General features: G+C 46.2%; 1 protein-coding gene and 1 pseudogene across 5 annotated transcripts in view; both read right to left on the minus strand.

The window, feature by feature from the left end:
* ARHGAP39 (Rho GTPase activating protein 39) overlaps nucleotides 1–20,458 on the minus strand; it is a 242,709-nt gene that overhangs the window by 39,736 nt on the left and 182,515 nt on the right. For 4 of the 5 annotated variants that reach the window (XM_061607088.1, XM_061607087.1, XM_061607085.1 and 1 more), the window contains one exon: nucleotides 6,051–6,143. The exons of the other annotated variant lie outside the window; for it this stretch is intronic. In XM_061607088.1, coding sequence (XP_061463072.1) covers nucleotides 6,051–6,143 — 93 coding nt within the window. The remainder of the gene's footprint in view (nucleotides 1–6,050; nucleotides 6,144–20,458) is intronic. 5 annotated transcript variants of the gene reach the window in all.
* Nucleotides 10,046–10,154, minus strand: LOC133375813 (5S ribosomal RNA; annotated as a pseudogene).

Here is a 20,458-nt window from a genome sequence, read left to right on the forward strand (position 1 = left end):
AAATAAAATGTTGACTTCCCATTTGTCGCAGATCAGTTATAGGTCTACAATATATAACAATCCTGTCTCTTAAATTATATTATAAAATCACTTTCCTCCAGTAGTTATCTTAATTAATCATCAAATCTCATAGACATTACTTTATTCTTTCCATAAAAAGTCAAAGAGAGGTTTCAATTCTTTAAGAAGTATATCTGTCAATTTTTCTCCAAATAAACATGTCGATTAATCCATCTCGTTAATAATAATAATAATCTTATTGTCATAACCATAGTCCAAATAAACATATTGATTAATCCATCTCATCAAAATCTGTTAGGTCCAATAATTTCAATAGCCATTATTCCATTATCCATATTAATTCCATCTTCCATCTTCAGTAGTCCTGTTAAGTCCAGTAATTTCAGTGTCCAATCTTCCATTATCAGTATTCCATAATAATCTTGCTGTCATAGCCATAGTCATATAATAAGAGTCTGATGGGAATTTCCTCTATCCCAAATATTTTCTTGCCATCGATTCTGAATAAGTTGCTGAAATATTGTTGTAAAGTCATATCTCTGTTCTTCTTTTTTACAAAATGCACTGGCTCATCTCTTGAGAGTTTTTCCATTGTCACATGGCTGCAGTTAATTCCATAGATTTTCTCTATATCAAGCTCCATCACGTCATTCCAGTCCAGAAAATTATCCAAGCCATTGATAACTTTATCTCTAATATCTTCATTAATTTCTTCAGAGATAACGTTAAGTTCCAAACAGTAGATTTTATTTCTAATATCCATAAACTCCAGATCTTTTTCCAATTCCACATTTGTTCCAATCTCCAGGGCTTGTATCTTCCCTTTATTTTTTCTTTTCTCATCTCTGATCTCATTCTCCTCTCTCACAGGATCCCCTATTTCTTTAAGCTCCTGCGTCATTTTGCTCAGTTCAATTTTCAGCTCCTTACTGCCCTGTCGCAGGGTTTGTTTCGTTATCTCAATCTCATCCATTATTTTCTGAAACATAATTACTTCCAAATTCTCAGCCACTTTCTTGATTGCCATTTTTAAAACCACGAAAACAAAACAAAACAAAAATAAAGAAGAACCACTTCTTATTTCAGCAACAATTGGGTTAATATTCCAGGCTTGATGACATCACAGTATAAACAGAGCAGCCTGCCTTATCTCTCTATGTTCAAGAATACAAAACAAATTTAGTTCCCAGCATCAAAACAGTTAGTGGCGTCGTGAAGAAGCAGATTCGTCAAAATAAAATAGACCAAAAAGAGAATAGTCCCAGACAATATAATGTTCCTCGGAATAGAAATCCCTCTTCTGTTTATATCTTTAGAATGCACTTCCAGGACAGCTTTTTGCAATAGAAACAGAGATAAGCTGTTAATTTCGTGAATAACAGAGAAGAGTTATAGCTCACCCAGAAGTTCTTTAAAGCTGATTCATTTGACAAATCTCTTTTTGCTGCAACAATTTAAACCAAGTAAAAAAAATAACAGAAAGAAGGGTGCTTGCCTGTTAGTCCATTTTCTCTTTGAAGAAAAGATAAACGTATCGCATTGATCAGATAGAGCTTGTTCGGAAGTCCGTCCGGCATTGCTGGCTGGACCTTTTCTCATAAATTAATGAAATCCAGTCCTCCCAACAAAAACAGGCTTTTGAGGTTGATCTCTACGTTTCTCCCTGCCCGGGAGAAATTTCATCAGTCAAAAAAAAAAAATGTTCTGACTGATTTATATCTGAATAAGCTTCTTGTGAGGCGGGAGCCCGTCTCAAAAGCAGGCACAAGTGAAGTCACCCTTCCCGGAAGTCCCGGCAACTGGTTTTCAGAAGCATGCTGCCTCTGACTAGGGTGGCACAGCACAGCCATCATGGCTAGTAGCCATTGATAGCCCTGTCCTCCATGAATTTGTCTAATCTTCTTTTAAAGCCGTCCAAGCTGGTGGCCATTACTGCATCTTGTGGGAGCAAATTCCATAGTTTAACTATGCGCTGAGTAAAGAAGTACTTCCTTTTGTCTGTCCTGAATCTTCCAACATTCAGCTTCTTTGAATGTCCATCCATCTAGCTCAGTACTGCCAGCACTGACTGATGTCGAGATGGATACCACCCTAAATGCCTACCAAAAAGGTATAAGATAAATACAGAAAAGATAAACTTCCATGTGCAGTGACAGTATACCTTTGGCTGCCACATGCCGAGAACTAGCAGAGGGATGGGTTTAGGCATAGTAACCTGCTTTTGAACTTCCCTGGGAGAATGGCCTGGCCACTGTCAGAACTCTGGACCTTAAGGACTAAGGCAGCACAACCAATTCATACAGCATGTTTTGGGCAGGAAATCCAAAGAGGACTTTGGGGGGGGGGCTGCTTAAAACTGCAGGATGGAAGCAGATCAGCTTACAAGGAAGAGGTTTCTGGCCTGCTAAGTCAGAGAGGAAGCGGAAGCGGTCTACTCATGGCCAGGCACTCCATCTTGCTGCAGCAGGCTGATTTGACTACTTATATATAATTGCGGCTTTTTGCACACACATTCTGCACACAGTGACCATCACAGAAGCAATCCAGGATATGGAGGGAGAGTTTGCTTCCTGGGTCCCAGAACAAAAGAGGGCCAGAGGTTCTATTCCCGGGGGGACCTGCCTGCCCAGGACAGCTCTTAGAAAGCACCCAGCATTGCTAGACAAGGTTTTCTCCAATATGGCACAGGATCAAGTTCTCACTCAATCATAAACATAAGAGGAGCCTGGCTTCCAAATCAGGCTGAAGGCCCTTCTAATCCAGCATTCTGTTTCCCACTGTGTGGCTGACCAGATGCCTCAACGGCGCTCTTCCGCTTCTGACCCCCAGCAAGGGATAAATCACAGACATGCCACCTCTGAACCAAGTAGCCATCATGACTTGCAGCCTTAATGATTAAGGGATCCGTGGGCCCACTGATCTTCTGCCTAATCCCTTGTTAAAGCCATCTACACTAGTAGCCATAACCACCAATCAACTTCGAGGGATGACTCCAAATTCGGGTGGGTTTTTTTTGGGGGGGGGGGAGAGGGAGACTCCTCTCTGCTTTCTTTTCACCATGCATAATTTGGTATGTCTCAGTCATGTCACCCTCCCCTGCTTACTCGCCTTTTTAAAAGTCCCAAACATTGTATGGGCTTTCCTTACTGCAGAGCTGCTCCAGACAGCTGCTTGGCAAGCTGCTGTGGAATCTGTTCTACAAATGGACTCCAACTCCCATCAGCCCTAGCTAGCGTAGCCAAGGGTCAGGGGTGATGGGAGTTGCAGTCCACCACATCTGCAGGGCACCAGATCAAGGAAGCGTGGTGAAAGCTATCTCAGAGGGCAGATAGATTATTTATTTAATATCCTGCCCTTCCTCCCAGGAGGAGCCCAGGGCAGCAAACAAACACTAAAAACACTCTAAAACATAATAAAAACAGACTTTAAAATATATTAAAACAAAGCATCTTTAAAAACCTTAAAGCAGCTTTAAAAACATCTTAAAAAGCAATTCCAACACACTGGAATAAGGCCCCTACTTAAAAGGCTTGTTGAAAGAGGAAGGTATTTAGCAGCAGACTGGGATACGGTCTCTACTTAAAAGGCTTTTTGGCAGAGGAAGATCCTCAGTAGGCACTGAAAAGACAACAGAGACAGCACCTATCTAATATCTAAGGGGAGGGTGTTCCACAGGGTAGGTGCCACCACACTAAAGGTCCATTTCCTATGTTGTGCAGTACAGACCTCCTGATAAGATGGTATCTGCAGGAGGCCCTCACCTGCACAGCACAGTGATTGACTGGGTATATAAGGGGTAAGACGGTCTTTCAGGTATCCTGGTCCTGAGCTGTATAGGGCTTTGTACACCAAAACTAGAATTTTGAACTTGGCCTGGTAGAAAATGGGCAGATATGACTGTAAATAAAAACTGTGAAACTTTCTATACTGTGAAAAGAGCTAAGGAGATTCTTCCATACAATCCAATACAGATGTGGCATTTACTAGGGCAGCGAACTGCTAAGAGATCACATAGGGAAGCCTTTGCCATCCTGGTGCCCTCCAGGTGTGTTGGGCTACTAACAGCACAGCCGTGCTGGTTGGGGCTGATGGGCGCTGTAGTACAAAACTTCCAGAGGGTGCCAGGTTGGGGAAAGCTAACACAGACCAATGCCTCCTCCTGAGTCAGACCCTGCCCAGCCCCCCTTTGCCTCCTCCTGAGTGGCAGCAGTTCTCCAAGGTCTTGGGCAAAGGAAAGCTTTTTCCATCACCTCTCAACTGATCCTTTCTTAAAGCTGGAACGAACCTGGGAACTTCTGCACAAAAAAGAATGAGCTGTACCCACTGGGTGGTCAGGCTGGGATTCCCCCATATAAATCCCTCCTTTGCTGTGGTCTCATTAGGCTCTGCTCCAATCCACAACGTGTGGATCACAGCCTGTGCTGGATGGGGTTACACTCCCCCTGAAGACACAGGTTCGCAGTTTGGGTGTGCTCCTGGACTCAGCATTAAATTTGGAGTCCCAGGTTTCTGCAGTGGCCAGGAGTGCTTTTGCACAATTAAGATTAGTGCGCCAACTGCGCCCGTTCCTTGAGCTGTCTGATCTGGCCACGGTGACACATGCCTTAGTTACATCCCGTTTAGATTACTGTAACACGCTCTACGTGAGGCTGCCTCTGAAGACTGTTCGGAAACTTCAGTTGGTGCAATGTGCTGCAGCCAGAATGTTAACTGGGGCTGGTTACAGGGACCGTACTACCCCCCTGTTAAAAAAGCTCCACTGGTTGCCAGTCTGTTTCCAGACACAATTCAAAGTGCTGGTGTTGACCTATAAAGCCCTATACGGCTTAGGTCCAGGCTATTTATCAGACCGTATCTCCCTGTATGAGCCTGCCCAGGCCCTGAGATCCTCAGGAGAGGCCCTTCTCTCAATACCCACATCTTCTCAAGTACGACTAGTGCGGACGCGTGAGAGGGCCTTCTCTGTGGCTGCCCCTAGGCTTTGGAATTCCCTTCCTAGGGAGATAAGAATGACCCCCTCTTTGCAGTCCTTCCGCTGACAAGCAAAGACCTTCCTATTCCAACAAGCCTTTGGAATTGAAGGCTAAGGATAGGGCGTGAAGGGTGCTGCATTGCTAATGTCTATTATTTTTAAACTAGTTTGAACTCTTTTAGCTATATGTGTGTATGGTTTTAATATTGGAAATAGTTTAATCTTATTTTAATGTAGACTTTGTATGTTTTTAATTATATGTATTTTTTATCTGGAAGCCGCCATGAGTTCCAGTTTTGGAAAAATGGCGGGGTATAAATAAAGATAATAATAATAATAATAATAATAATAATAATAATAATGCCGCTGCTCTGCCTTGCAGGCTCGTCGTAAGGATTACTGGGATAAAGTACACAGGGTGTTTTGAACTTTAGAGACAAGTTCTGTTGTTAGTGGCAACACTAATAACGTCGTTCGTGGTTGTAACCATTCAGTCCACAGAACCTAAAGAACTTGAACATACCGATAACCTGCGTTTTGTGGCCAGTATCAAAACGCAATGCAAAGCTCCGACCGGCCCCGCTCATGGGATGCTGATTTGTCAGAGGTGAGGAACAGCAAAGAGGTGCCCCCACCCCCACCCCACTCCGTTTCAGGGTGAAGGAGCTGCCAGCCCCATTGGCACTGGTGCACCTCGACTGTGCTTGCATCGCCCCCAATGCGACGGTGCGCTTGCGTGATGCCGACATTGCCCCAACCCAAGCCTTGAGTCTCAAGCAAAGTCACCCGCTCGGAGGCACCTGCCGGAGGAAGCGCGATTGGCAGAGATTGGCCCAAGCTTGGCATGTAGAGCTGCTAAGAGAGAGAGAGAGAGAGAGAGAGAGAGAGAGAGAGAGAGAGAAGCAGTGAAGGGGGCAGGAGGAAAAGGATGAAGCCGATGTTAAGAGGGAAGCCGAGTGGAGGCTAAGAAGCTGCAGGGCGGAAAAGGAAGGTGGAGTTGGCATCTATGTCTAAGGAGAGGAAGGTGCTCCGCGAGCAAGAGGCCGTGGCACCCTACCATCGTGTTCCTCGATATAAGGCTTGGGTTTCTTTCTCAATTTGGACTTCTTCTTACTGTTCCTTTCCAGGAGTTCCTTAATGTGCTGAGTCACTGGGGAACAAACAGAATGAGGACGAGGGGATGAAACACAAAGAGAGCAAATGAGAGAGACAGAAAGGGCAGGGAGGGTAAAATATGGATCTCAAAACACCAGAAAATGAAATGAAACCAATAAAAAGGGACAGAGAGCTCTGCTTTCAATGCCAGCTGGCTCAGGGAGGCTTCTCTGCCCCCTACCTGTCACTGGAAGGAGCTAGAATGCACACGTCTCCACGGGCACAGTGATGTAACAAAGATCCTAGAATTTCAGGTTTGGGGTAGAAACCTCACCCACTCCCACCCCCAAAACACATTTTTATCTTGCAAATATTTCCCATCTTTTAGTGCCCTATTTATAGGGCCATTTTCTCCACCGTTTCCCCTTTCCTGGGATAAACTATCCAGTCAGGGTTCACACAGTGAAATGGGGATGATGTCAAAATGTGGAGCAGCCATTAAGGCTTGCCTAAATAATAACGGCAGTGAGGGCAAGTGAGAGTAAGGCGATGAAGATTAACAATGGCTTGGGACCAGGATGCAAAACATCACCGCCTTCTACACAACCCTGTCCATCTGTTAAGACCAATGGGGGAATTCTCTTTTTTCTTCTCCCACTTTCTCCTGAGGTGTGGTTGGTGGGAATGCTTGAAGGGGCGTTCGCCACTGGCCTGGTTCACATGTTACAATAAACTATAGTTAATGGCCCATTGTTAACACATCAACCTCGGCGGCTTTGCTCCTCCTTGCTAGTCTAGCATGGGGGAACAACAAGTCACAATCTCTGGCTTAGCATTATGTCCAAACCAGGGATCAAACCAGTAAGCCAAGAATAAATGCTGGCTACAGTTTGTGGGCTTGCTTTATGCGAAACAAACCAGAGTCTTTGATTCAGAAGTAATGTCAAGCCAGAGATTGTGGCTTGTTGCTTCAGTATGTTAGCAGGAAGGAGCAAGGCAGGCTCCCAGGTTTCTCTCAATGGGGAAGCAGGATTATGTGTGTCCACAGTAAACCACAAACTAGGGTTTACTGTGATGTACAAGCTGGACCACGGTGGCACTCATGTTGTGGAGCTCCCTATTCCAGACGATTTGTCTGATCTCTTCCCTGATGAAATTTTGCCGTTATTTGAAAACACTTTTATTCTGGCAGGATTTCAATGTGTCTGGAGGTTGATTATCTCTAGCTACCCATTTTGTTGCTATCTGTGGCACTTGTCTGTTTTAATTTATTTGTTTATTTGAATTTATATTCCATCTTTCAATCCAAGGAGAAGGGCAACTTATGAACGCAAGCTGTCATGGGGCATTTTTGTTAAAACTGAAAGGCAGAATAAAATGGTTCTATAAATAAACAAGCACATATGCTCACAAGGAGAGTTGAAAAATCACTAGAGGAAAAAAGGCGTATTTCAGCAGTGCTCCTCTCTTGCATCTTTTCAAACTCAAATATGGAAGGCTCAGTTTGGCCAGGACTTGCCCACAAACAGGTGAAGCAAAAAAGGTCCACATGGAGAGTGTCTTATCCTCACTTGCAACCATAGTGGAATCCATGGCTCCTTGGCAACTTTAGATGGCACTTCTGGGTTTCAAAAGAAATCAGCCAATGAGAATCATCTACAGGATTAGAACCTGTAGGGGAAGGATTCCATTTGCAGTTATGCAAGGAATGCAGAGAAGCCCCAGCCTCTTACAATCTATTTCCAGAAAAGGAGGCTCACCTGTTTTTTCTTTTATGCAGAGAAATGGAAGGCATTCTGCACTGCAGGAAAGGAGAAGTTAACTTTTTTCTGTACTAAAAAAAGGATAGCATCACTACGCAGCCAACATAGCTACAGCTTCATTTTTCTCCTTAGGGTGGGAGGTTGGTGCTCCAGTTCAGTGATCCGTGGCAGCGTCGGGTCCTGCAACCTTACCCTGCCACGGATCACTGAGAGGGAGCTCACAGGCGCACCGCCCCCAATACAGACAGCTCAGGCTTCAATAAGCCCACACGTACGCCTCACCTACCTCTCCCCAGCAGTATGAATGCCATGCAACAGAGCTTGGAAAAGTTACTTTTTTGAACTACAACTCCCATCAGCCCAATCCAGTGGCCATGCTGGCTGGGGCTGATGGGTTGTAGTTTAAAAAAGTAACTTTTCCAAGCTCTGCCATGCAAGTCCCGCATGTATGCCTGCCATCACCCAAGATGGTGGCAGGGGTTAACATGCCACCGCCATCTTGGTTGATGGCAGGCATGTGCACTACGTGCGCACATCATTCACACAACACGAGAGGTAGGTGGGACATGCAGGTGGGCTTATTAGCCCTGTGCCGTCTGTATTGGGGAGGTGCTGAGCTACAGTGCCACAGCTCCAGGACAGGCTGGTGCCCAAGGGCCCAGTCATGCCTGACACCAGCCCAACCTTATCACATAAAAGAATCTCCCCCCCTCCCAAGGCAAATCAGATGAGAAGCCATTGCCTTGTTCTCTCTGGAAAGGGTAAAACCCCAAAGACTCATTTGCCAGGCGACAAGGGCAAGCACACCTTGAATCTGGACTGCCAACTTAGAACAGGAAGCACTCAGGCCAGGAGGCATCAGAAGCACAAACTTTAGGACAGGTGTGGGAAACCTTTGGCCCTCCAGATGTTGCTGAACGGCAACTGCCATCAGCCCCAGCAATCATGGCCACTGGCCAGGGTAAGGGGAGCTGTAGTTCATCAACATCTGGCGGGCCACGGATGTCAAGCATGCAGAAGGTCCCAGGTTCAATCCCTGGCATGTGCAGATAGGGCTGGGAATGTCCCCGTCTGAAAATCCTGGAGAACTCCTGCCAGTCAGTGTAGACAGCACCGAGCTAGGAGGACCAAGCTTCAGTATAAGGCAGCTTCCTTACTTTTCCCCACACCTGATTTAGGATGTGTGCGGGGAAAAACCCAACAGGGCACAGCACAGCGTTAATACTGAACCAATTGCCTTCTGTGCTGGGTATTTCTAAGATCAGTACACAGTCTGTGGGTGTATGTGGCCTGTACATATCCACACAAACACTTTGGGGTTCAGAGCACAGCAAAAGAAATCTCCACGGGGCCGTAAGAGAATCGTGACTGCGTTGCCCTTTTTACTATAAGGGCCAATCAAGGGAAAGTTTCTGTCCAGATATATCCACAGTATGGTTGTCCCCAACATGGTGCCCTCCAGATGTCCTGGCCTACAACCCTCCCACTCCAGCCAGTGCATCTGTGCTGGCTGTGGTTGATCATAGCTGTAGCCCAAAGCATATGGAGGGCACCAGTTTGGAGAAGGCTGGCTCAGGGAAATGAACACACACACGAACACCCCAACCGCTGCCCGAGCTCTTGGGGCCCCATCTACACTAGACATTTAAAACAGCATTTATACCACTTTAAACTGTCATGGACACACACACACACAATCCTGGGAACTGTAGTTTGTTGTGGGCGCAGAGAGTTGTTAGAAGAGACCCCTATTCCCGCTCACAGAATTCCCTGGGAAAAGGGCTTGGTTGTTAAACCATTCTGTAAACTGTAGCTCTGTGATGTTAACAGGTGTCTCCTCTAACAACTTCTCAGCATCCTTGACAAACTACCATTCCTAGGATTCTTTGGGGGAAGTGGTTCCCCAACATTTTGCCCCACATGGACCACTTGAAAATTGCTGATGGTCTTGGTGGATCTCTAAATGGTTTTTTTCCTGCCTCTTGTAGCAATTGTAATGCGCTGCGCTAGATACTGCATGACTTTTAACTGTATTTTTATCGCTTTTTTATCACTTGTATTGTACTTTTGTTGTTGTTATGTGCCTTCAAGTCGATTACGACTTATGGCAACCCCATGATTCTTTTTTTGGATGTATTCAAAGGGTTTTCATGGTAAGAGGTCTTCAGAGGTGGTTCACCACTGCCTTCCAATAAGCCTACGGCACCCGGTATTCCCAGGCGGTCTCCCATCCAAGGACTAACCAGGCCTGACCCTGCTTAGCTTCCGAGATCGGGCGTGTTTAGGATAGTATGGCCGAAGGCTGTATTGTACTTTACTGTATCACACTTTGAATTCTATGGAGTGCAAATTATAATACAATAAAATGCAATAAGAAACAGAAGAAGCAATAAGAACACAATTAAAAATTAAACATTCATATTTAATGTGGGCATGCTGCAGACTTTCTAAGTGAAGCTCCCAGGCCACTGGTGGTCCGTGGACCACGGTTTGGGAAACTCAGGTCTCGGGGAAGCTATCCCTGTTTAAAGTGGTATCATTGCGCTTTAAATGTATAGTGCAGACGGGACCTATCACTAGCAACATCCAGCATTGCACTGAAGGTAAGCGAATGCTTCACGACAACAGAGATTAGGGGAGCACAGGGGGGCAGTGCAGCCACTAGCCCAAACTGAGCCCCTCTTCTCTTTGGGGCTAGATCCATCACGCTCAGGGATGAGGATATTGGGGGGGGGGCAAGATGGATGAGCAATCCTTGGCTGATGATGTGCATTCTTGAGGGCAGCAGCCGTTTCCAACCTCTTCCAAATGACACAATTCCAGCAGCATAGAAAGCACAGATCCTGTTAACATAAAATGGCACCGGGTGGTGAACAGATATAAATGACCAAAGGAATTGATTGGCATACATTAGGTGTGGATGGGGGTCAGTTTTTCCCCAGTGGCAGGAACAGGAAGTAGTGATGATGTCCAACACTGGCACTCCTGAGAGGTGAGGTTTGGAGAGGCAAATCCAGCATGGATCACAACAATGTACAAGAAACGAGTTTTATGTGTTTGATGTGGATCAGACCTGGGGGGGGGGGCATGTTGGCCACCAATTGAGGAGCGTTCCCCCTTCAAAACTATTCCATCCCCGTGGATAAGAGAAGTTTAGAGTCATTCTTAAATTGTGACAACTTTTTAACCTCTGCCTCCCAGATTCATACCTAGGCGAAAAAACAGAGAACTCCATTGTTATCATCTGTTGGACAAGAATGACATGACTGTGTTTGTGACATCGTAGCAGCTCCACCAACAGGCACTCCTTCTCCACACTAATTTGCAAGCTAGCAAGCGGGTGTTGCATCCGCTGAGAATTCCCAGTGGTAATCATCAGCACCACAACTGGCTTTGAAATCCAGGCCATGCATGGGTGGAAGCAAGGAAGGTAATAATAATAATAATAATAATAATAATAATAATAATAATAATAATAATAATAAATATTTTTATGCCGCCTATCTGGCCGAGTGAACGGCCACTCTAGGCGGCGCACATAATTTAAAATAAGATACAGCAAATAAATACAATATAAATACGACATATAAATACAGTCTTCAACTAATCAACCCACCCACATCTGTACGTTATATACTAAAATTTGCTAGGGATCCTGTATGCCCGCTGAAATAGCCACGTTTTTAATCCTTGGCGAAAGCTTACCAAGGAGGGGGCATGGCGAAGATCGTATGGGAGAGAGTTCCAGAGGGTGGGGGCCACAATCGAGAATGCCCTCTCTCTAGTCCGCACCAGCCTGATTGTTTTCACTGGCGGGACCGAGAGAAGGTCTTGTGAGGCTGATCTTGTAAGGCGGCACATTTGGTGATGCTGGAGGCGCTCCTTTAGATAAACTGGACCGAAACCGTGTAGGGCTTTAAAGGTTAACACCAACACCTTGAATTGGGCTCGGTAGACAACTGGTAACCAGTGTAGGTCTGCTAACACTGGAGTGATGTGATCCCGGCGGCGGCCATTCTTTATCAGCCGTGCCGCCGCATTTTGTACCAGTTGTAATTTCCGAACCATCTTCATGGGTAGCCCAACGTAGAGCGCATTACAGTACTCTAAGCGAGAGGAGACCAGGGCATGCACTACTCGCTCTTCATCCAACATTTCCAATGTATCTAAAAGTTACTGATAACCAAAAATAAGGTCAACTTGTTGCAATGCATTTGCCACCTTCTTTGCAGAAATCAAACCTGCTCTGCCTTGGCTTCTGACAACCAAACTGAATCTTGGGTTGTAGGAGACACCAGCTTGGCTAGTTTATATGGATTGGTTTAAACCGTTGCCTGACCGCGATAATGGACTGGATGAGAGCTAATAAACTGAAACTCAATCCAGACAAGACTGAGACACTGTTAGTGAGCTCTTTCCCTGCCCAGATGGTGGATGTTTCTCCTGTTCTAGATGGGGTTACACTCCCCTTGAAGGAACAGGTTCGTAGTTTGGGGGTCCTTTTTGACCCTTCCTTGTCGCTTGAGGCTCAAGTGGCCTCGGTGGCACGGAATGCGTTCTATCATCTTCGCTTAGTAGCCCAACTACGCCCCTATCTGGACAGTGATGATCTCGCCTCAGTTGTTCACACTCTGGTAACTTCTAGACTGGATTACTGTAATGCGCTCTACATTGGGCTGCCCTTGAAGACTGTTTGGAAACTTCAGCTAGTGCAAAATGCGGCAGCCAGGTTGCTGACGAGGACCAATCGGTCCGCGCATATAACACCTGTCCTGGCCCACTTGCACTGGCTACCTATTTGTTTCCAAGCCAGATTCAAGGTGCTGGTGTTGACCTATAAAGCCTTACACGGTGTGGGACCGCAATACCTTGTGGAACGCCTCTCCCGCTATGAACCTACCCGCTCACTTCGTTCAGTATCTAAGGCCCTCCTCTGGGTACCAACTCACCAGGATGCCCAGAGGATTGTTACTAGATCTAGGGCCTTTTCTGTGGTGGCCCCCGAACTGTGGAACAGCTTACCAGAGGAGATACGCCTGGCGCCTACGGTTCTTTCTTTTAGGCGCCAGGTTAAGACCTGGTTATACTCCCAGGCATTTTAATGTTCAATGTTTTTATGTTTAATGTTTTAGTTTAATTTTGTTGCTTTTTATTACTGATTTTATTCTAATATTGTATTCTAATCTTGTTTTGTATACCGCCCAGAGAGCTATTAGCTATGGGCGGTTTAGAAATGAAATAAATAAATAAATAACAGTATCTCTCTCGCCTACACAGAAGATGAATAGCTGCATGTCCACCCCAACTGGTCAAGAACAGCCAAGAGAAATTGGGGCCATCGCTAGTGGAGCTTCTTATCACTTCTCTTGAAGCATGGCCAGTCTCAGAAATGCAAGCCCAGGACCCTGTTCCCGACAGTAACAAAGCAAGATGCCTCAGGGTAGCCCACAAGCAAAACATGAAGGTAATAGCCCTCCCCAATCTTGCTTCCTCTCCACCAGCTGACATTCAAAGCCTCTGAAGCTGGAAGCTCTAATTTTCAGCCCTAATAACTGTTCTTCCTTTTTTTTTTGGTGCCAAATTTTAATCCAGCACAACTATCCTCCTAAGAAGCCCCTCTTAAAACCATCTAAGCCTGTGACCATCAGCACACCTTGTGGAAGCAAATCCTTAAGTGAATTACATGTATCTTGAAGAAATAAGTCTGTCCTCAATTTTCCATCATTCAGCTTCATTACATGAGCAGCGTGATCAGTTATGAGAGAGGGAAAAATTCAGATAGGGCCATGCTCAATTGTCAATTGCTGACATTGAATTTGAGGGAGAGAAAAAAAACTCAAATGGGTGGCACTTAGGGACAAAGCTGAAAAGGGCCCCAAAGGTTTCCTTCACTTCAGACACTGGGATCTGAAGGGGGAGGCTGAGCACCCTCCCACATAGCGTCTTTGAATGCATCCCATTTAAACTTTTTCTCATACAAACGAGTGACTGTCACTCACTCCTGTGGGGTGGGAAGACACGACATTAAGGGTTCACATTGCAAGTGGAGGCAAGACTGCCCTTAGTGCAGGGTAAACTCCAGGAAAATGGCTGTCTAATTTAGGGGCTGCAATCAAGCCAGCAGACACAGATAATAATTATTCTTTGGGAAGGAGCAATTGTATGCTTTTCTAGCTTCAGGGGCAGCAATCTAAGGCTAGTTACAGAATCAAGGCAGTCCCTTTTCTACCTGGAAAGAGCTTCAAGTGAAGGTATGCAAACAGACAAAGGCAAAGGGGGAGGGCTTGCCCAGATAGACGGAAACATTTACTCGTCTACAGTCAGGTCCTGCCAAGCCTAGAGCAAGCTGCAACGCTTGGTGCAAAATACACTGGTTCTAATACAGCAGCCTGAAAGAAAGGTTCAACCAGGAACACCCAGTGGCTCTGGGATCTCTTATGACAGTTTATGAATTAAATCAGGGTTGCATTTCCAGCGTGGATGGACATGGGGAGGGGGAAGGAATGGGGGCTGAGGACAGGGCCCACTGTTATTCTTCCATCTGCTGCAAAGTCCAAAGGCTCGGGACACAAGAGAAGGCCTGTTGCTTACACTGCCTGTCGCCCACTCGCAGCCCACCCACATCCTGGCATCACAAAGAGCTGCAGTTGAACAGCAGAGGATGTGATGTCACTGCAGCCAAGCACAGGGAAGGGACAGAGCCCAACTCAGAACAAGGTGGCCTCTGTTGGGCCCAGAGCAGTCTTCCCCTCCTGCCCTCACGTCCTTGCCAGGATTAAAGGCCTCTGTGCAAACAAGAAGAGACCTTTTATCTTGACTGATGGGATGATCACATACACCTCCTGGCCTTTCCGTGGGGGAGCGGGTACAGACCAGGACTCCCAAAACTGCCAACATCTGAGCCAAAGAGGACTCATGATAACAACTGCAAATTGACCACACCCAGGAAAAAAAAAACTCATCTTGTTAACTTGCTGATGGAAAAAAGTTAAAACAAAGGGGAAAGCAAACTTTTGAATAAAGTTTCACATATCTGGAGCTCTCTTGTCTGGTGATCTGGATCCTCCAACCTCTTCTCTGTTCACATGAACATAATGACATCAGGCGCAGGGAAGGTGCATCAAAAGTGGGCACTGATGAGGCCTGCAGGCCAGAGGTTACCCACCCCTGCAAAACAGCGTCAGGAATACCTCTAAGGGACATCCAGAAGAGGGTGCCCAACTTCTCTCATGTCTCACAAGATTTGGGCTTTGCAGAAGGGCAAACAGCAGACCCAGCACAGATCGCCACCACCCCAGTCTCCATCTGTGCCAAAAGGATAGCACTGATTTAATCCAGAAACAATTGTAAGACAAACCCTGGCCCTGAAGGGCTTCTGTACCCACTAGTGCGTTTCTCTTCAATCCACTTTTGCACTTGGGAGTACAGGGAAGGGGCCCACTGTTTCTCTAGATACAGAATCAAGATCAGCGAAGAGAGAGAGATCCCCAAGATTGGTGGGAAGGGCTACAGCTGAGCGACAGAGCAACTGCATTGCATGCAAAAGTGCTGGGTTCAAGACACATCTCCAAGTAGTGTTGGGAAAGATACCTGTCTGATACTCTGGAGAGATGCTGCCAGTCAGTGTAGACAATACTAAGCTAAATGGACCAATGGTCTGACTCAGTATAAAGCAGCTTCCTGTGTTCCCGAGAGTTCTACTCGACACTCCACTGCGGAAGCTGTCACGCCCATTGTGGTGGCCCAAGTGGGTTTCTGGCATAAAATTCAGCTTCCAGATCATGTGTATGTGTTAAACACTTCTGTCAAGCCCGGCACTGAAATGGCAATGAGAATCGTGCCCACTCCCACTCTTCAGGGGACCTGCTCAGATCATCTGAGGAGTGTGGAGGGCCTGGCCTATTTTCATCCCCGTAACAGTGCTGTGTTGGGTGGAGTGGTTTATAGGCCCCTTCCAACTCTGCTATTCTGTGATGCTATGAAACCTCCCCACCCAGCTCAGCACAGTGATAGAGATGAAAACGGCACCCTCCACCAGCTCCTCAGCAGAACGAGATTGCCTCCGATTGTGCACAGTCTCTTCTGATGATCAGCAAATGCTCTGGAAACAATAGATCCTTGTTGCCATGAGCTTCCTAGCTCAGCTACCTAAGGAAGAACAAGAAGTAGGGAACACTAGAGGGGGAGGGAACACTGCAGATGCAGCACTTTTCTTCCTACTGCCACACACACAAAAATTATAGGAGGCTGGCAGGCCTGTATAAAAGCCCCCAAGTTCCCTGCATCTGACTTAAACCAAGAACAGCAAGCAAACAGCTTGCATGCCTCCATAAGAGTCCTGACACTTGCAAATATGGGGCTATATTCAACATAGCACTAAGCATTCAAAAACGGGCTGTATTCAATATAGCACATTTCCCCACACACACCCCTTAAATCTGTTCTGGGGTTTCCCCTAATCCTCCAGAAAAGATTTGGGGATAGTGCAGGGCTTGCATGAGGGGAGAAGAGGTGGAAACCCTGTTGTGCTGGAGCTAACACTTACACTAGTGCAACTTTTTAGTTAAATACTGCCCGTTATTATTATGCTTGAAGTTATGGAGGACATGCCTACTAAAATCTCAAGCGTCAGAGGACAGGAGAGAGCCTTCGGGCTTAGGGCGGTATATAAATTAAATTAATAAATAAATAATAAGGTTTCCAGAAGGCAGGGCCTGTGTAGTTCCTTGCTCTCCCCATCACTAGCAAAACCATAATCATTTATGAAAAACACTAAACACTGCAGAACAAATTATGCAAATGAGTTGATTAGCATTATGTGTATGGATTGCAGAATTCAGCTTTTCTTGGAGCAGAACTTGTCTTGGTTTATTTGTTGCACAAACCCAGTGTGCCAGTTCACCCTGGGAAAGAGATTCACACAGTTCTACAGTGATGCAGAGCCCTGGAAATAAGGGGGCAAATTGTCAGCAGCAACTGAACGGGCCTTCAGAGAGAAGGAGATGAGAGTTAAAAATGTATTAAGAGCCTGATAAACTGGATGCAATTACAGCTGAAAAGCTTGATTTCATTTTCACTGCTCTCACGCTAATCTTCTTTTCAACTGCTTTATGTTTCAAGAAAAATTAGACGGCAGGCTAACCTGCTCTTGAGAAGCATGGAGCAGGAAGGTCTGTCATTCCTGAAGACTTATGCAGAATGCTCCAGTGCATGGTACCAACCCCAAAGGGACCTCCCCTTTTCTTCACCGACCTCACAGATGCCACACAGAGCCACATTTTCCAAAAAGCATTGTCAGGTTCTGTCAGCTGAGCAGGGATTGAGCTGATGGAATTTTAATAATGAGGTTTCACATACCGGCTGGTTTTTAAATGGACTTTTTTAATACGCTACTACCGGCCAGGAACAAGGCTGGCATCAGGCAGGCTGAAATACATTTGCTGATGCAGCAAATGTGGAACGCAGTATGCGGGGTTTCGTGGGCATGGCTGAGGACAAGGGGAGATGGGGAAAGAAATCAACCCAAATAATTTAATCATGCTTGAGCAATCAGCTGTGGGGGCTCCCTCCCTCACCCAACCCTCTCTTCTCCCCATTAGATCTAACTGTGAAGCAGGGACCCTGGCTAGCTCCACTTATCAGCAACATTGGTGCAGGCACAACTTTTAACTACAGTTTAGACCCTGGAGAGGGAAATTAATGCTTCTGAAGAGAGTGTACAATCCTGCAAGGCATTCCCAATGGAGAACATCACTTCAAGTCCATGCAGAGTCCAAGGAAGTAGGATAGGAAAGGAAATGCCTCCCAAATCAAGGGGGATGTGGAAGGGCTTAAAACAATGGTGGGCAACCGGCATCCCCTTGCCCAAATCTGCTCTGAGATTTGCAGTGAGTCAGCCCGCCAGGCAAAGACGGCACGCCTGCTCCTCGCTACATCCACCCACCCAGACTCCTGCTTAGCCAGCCGCCATTGTTGCCAGCACCTCACCAGCTCCGAGGTGAAGCTGTGGGAACGGTGAATGCCTCCTGCCATTTCCTGACTCAGCCCATAGCAGGGGAAGCTGCCTTATGTCGAGTCAGACCATCCATCAGGCTCTATATTGCTTACACTGACTGGCAGTGGCCCTCCAGGGTTTCGGGTAGGAGTCTTTCCCAGCCCTACCTGGAGATGCCAGCGGGGGTTGAACCTGGGGCCTTCTACATGCAAGGCAGGTGTTCTGCCACAGAGCTACAGCCCTGCCCATGAGAGAGGATGTGCATGTGGTTACTAGACATCCACCTAGGTTGTTCCACCCGCCCGCAAACAACAGAGAGCGGGCGTAGTTCTCTTGTGGGTTGGGGAAAGAGGAGGGGACAGTAAGGAAAAACCCTGGTCCTGGGGAGCATTTTAGAACTGGGGAGAGAAGGCATTCAGACACAAGTGAGGGCGGAGGGCAGATGACAACACAAGTGAGCCTAAGGTGGGACTTTCAGTCACCAAAACTGAATGCCATCACCTTTTATTTATTTATTTATTTGTTATTTTATTTATTTATTTATTTATTTATTTATTTATTTATACCCTGCCCTTCCTTCCAGCAGGAGCCCAGGGCGGCAAACAGGAACACTAAAAACACTTTAAAACAAAATAAAAGACCTTAAAATACATTAAAACAAAACAACGTTAAATACATTTTAAAAAAAACCTTTAAAAACATATTTTAAAAAAAGAGTTAAAACATATTAAAAGACATATTAAAAGCAATTCTAACACAGACGCATACTGGGATAGGTCTCAACTTAAAAGGCTTGTTGGAAGAGGAAAGTCTTCAAAAGGCGCCGAAAAGATAGCAGAGATGGCGCCTGCCTAATATTCAAGGGGAGGGAATTCCACAGGGTAGGTGCCGCCACACTAAAGGTCCAGTTTAGAATCATAGAGTTGGAAGGGGCCTTGTAGCCCATCGAGTCCAACCCCCTGCTCACAGCAGGAAATCCACAGCTAGAGCATCTCCCGCAGATAGCTGTCCAGCCTCTGCTTGAAGACATCCAGCGAAGGGGATCCCACCACCTCCCTAGGCAGCCGGTTCCATTGCCGAACTGCCCTTACTGTCAAGAAGTTCCTTCTAATGTCCAATCTGAATCTACGCTCCTGCAACTTAAAACCATTAGACCTAGTCCTACCCTCTGGGGCAGCAGAGAACAAATCTGTACCCTCCTCTATGTGACAGCCCTTCAGGTACTTAAAGAGTGCAATCATGTCGCCCCTCAGCCTTCTCTTCACCAGACTGAACATGCCAAGTTCCTTCAACCTTTCCTCATAAGACTTGTTCTCCATACCAGCTATCATCCTCGTCGCCCTCTTCTGAACCCGCTCCAACTTGTCTATATCTTTCTTAAAATGAGGCGCCCAGAACTGAACGCAGTATTCCAGATGAGGCCTGACTAATGCAGAATATAGTGGGACTATTACTTCCCTCGACCTGGAAACTATAGCTCTGTTTATGCAGCCCAAAACCGCGTTTGCCTTTTTTGTGGCAGCATCACACTGCTGGGTCATGTTCAACTTGCAATCCACCACAATTCCAAGGTCCTTCTCCCACGCACTACTGCTAAGCTGGGTATTTCCCATCCTGTACCCATGCATTTTGTTTTTGTGGCCTAAATGCAGAATCTTGCATTTGTCTTTATTGAATTTCATTTTATTAATTTCAGCCCAATTTTCTAGTCTATCCAGGACCCTTTGGATTTTATTCCTGTCTTCCTGCATTCCATTTAAAAGAGAGAGAGAGAGAGAGAGAGAGAGAGAGAGAGAGAGAGAGAATTGCCTTACATCGAAACAGTCCATAAGAAGAATAGGCTTGCTGGATCAGGGCAAAGGGGGCCCATCTAGTCCAGCACTCTATTCTCACAGGAAGCCCACAAGGAGCACCTGAGGGCAAGAGGACTCTCCCCACTTGCGATGCCCAGCAGTTGGCATTCAGGGGCATCCGGCCTCCAGCAGTGGAGGAGAGGATCGCCCTCATCATGTCTAGCAGCTACTGATAGCCGTGTCCTCCATGAATTTGTCTAATCCTCTTCTAAAGCCTTCCAAGTTGGTGGCCATCACGAATATCTCTCGGGAACAACTTTCATAGTTTAACTATGCAATGTGTGAAGAAGTAATTAGGATTGTCTGCCCTGAATCTTCCAGCACTCAGCTGCAGTGGATGTCCTTGAGCTCTAGTGCTATGACACGAGAGAATCGTTCATCTATCCACTTACTCCACACCCAGCGTAACCTTATACATCTCTATCAAATCTTCCCCCTTTATTTGCCTTTTTTCTGAACTATAAATCCCCAAATGTTGGAAACTTTTTCTCACAGGGGGGCTGCTCCAGCCCCTTGATCATGTGGGTTGCCCTTTTCCAGTCAGTTCCTGTAATGTCAGTTGTTGCTCCTTTTACTTCTTCTTCATTGCATTGATCCAAAAGGCTTTGCAAACAGTCCAAACAGACTGATGGCAGCTCTCCAGCCCTGGTCCTTTCCAGCCCAGCCCTGCTACCCAAAATTCTTTTCAACTGGCCTGGCCAAGAATTACATCTCTAGACCTCACACACATAAAGCATGAGCTCTGGATGCTGAACTGTGG

Source organism: Rhineura floridana, chromosome 1 (assembly GCF_030035675.1).
Source record: "Rhineura floridana isolate rRhiFlo1 chromosome 1, rRhiFlo1.hap2, whole genome shotgun sequence".
NCBI lineage: Eukaryota > Metazoa > Chordata > Lepidosauria > Squamata > Rhineuridae > Rhineura > Rhineura floridana.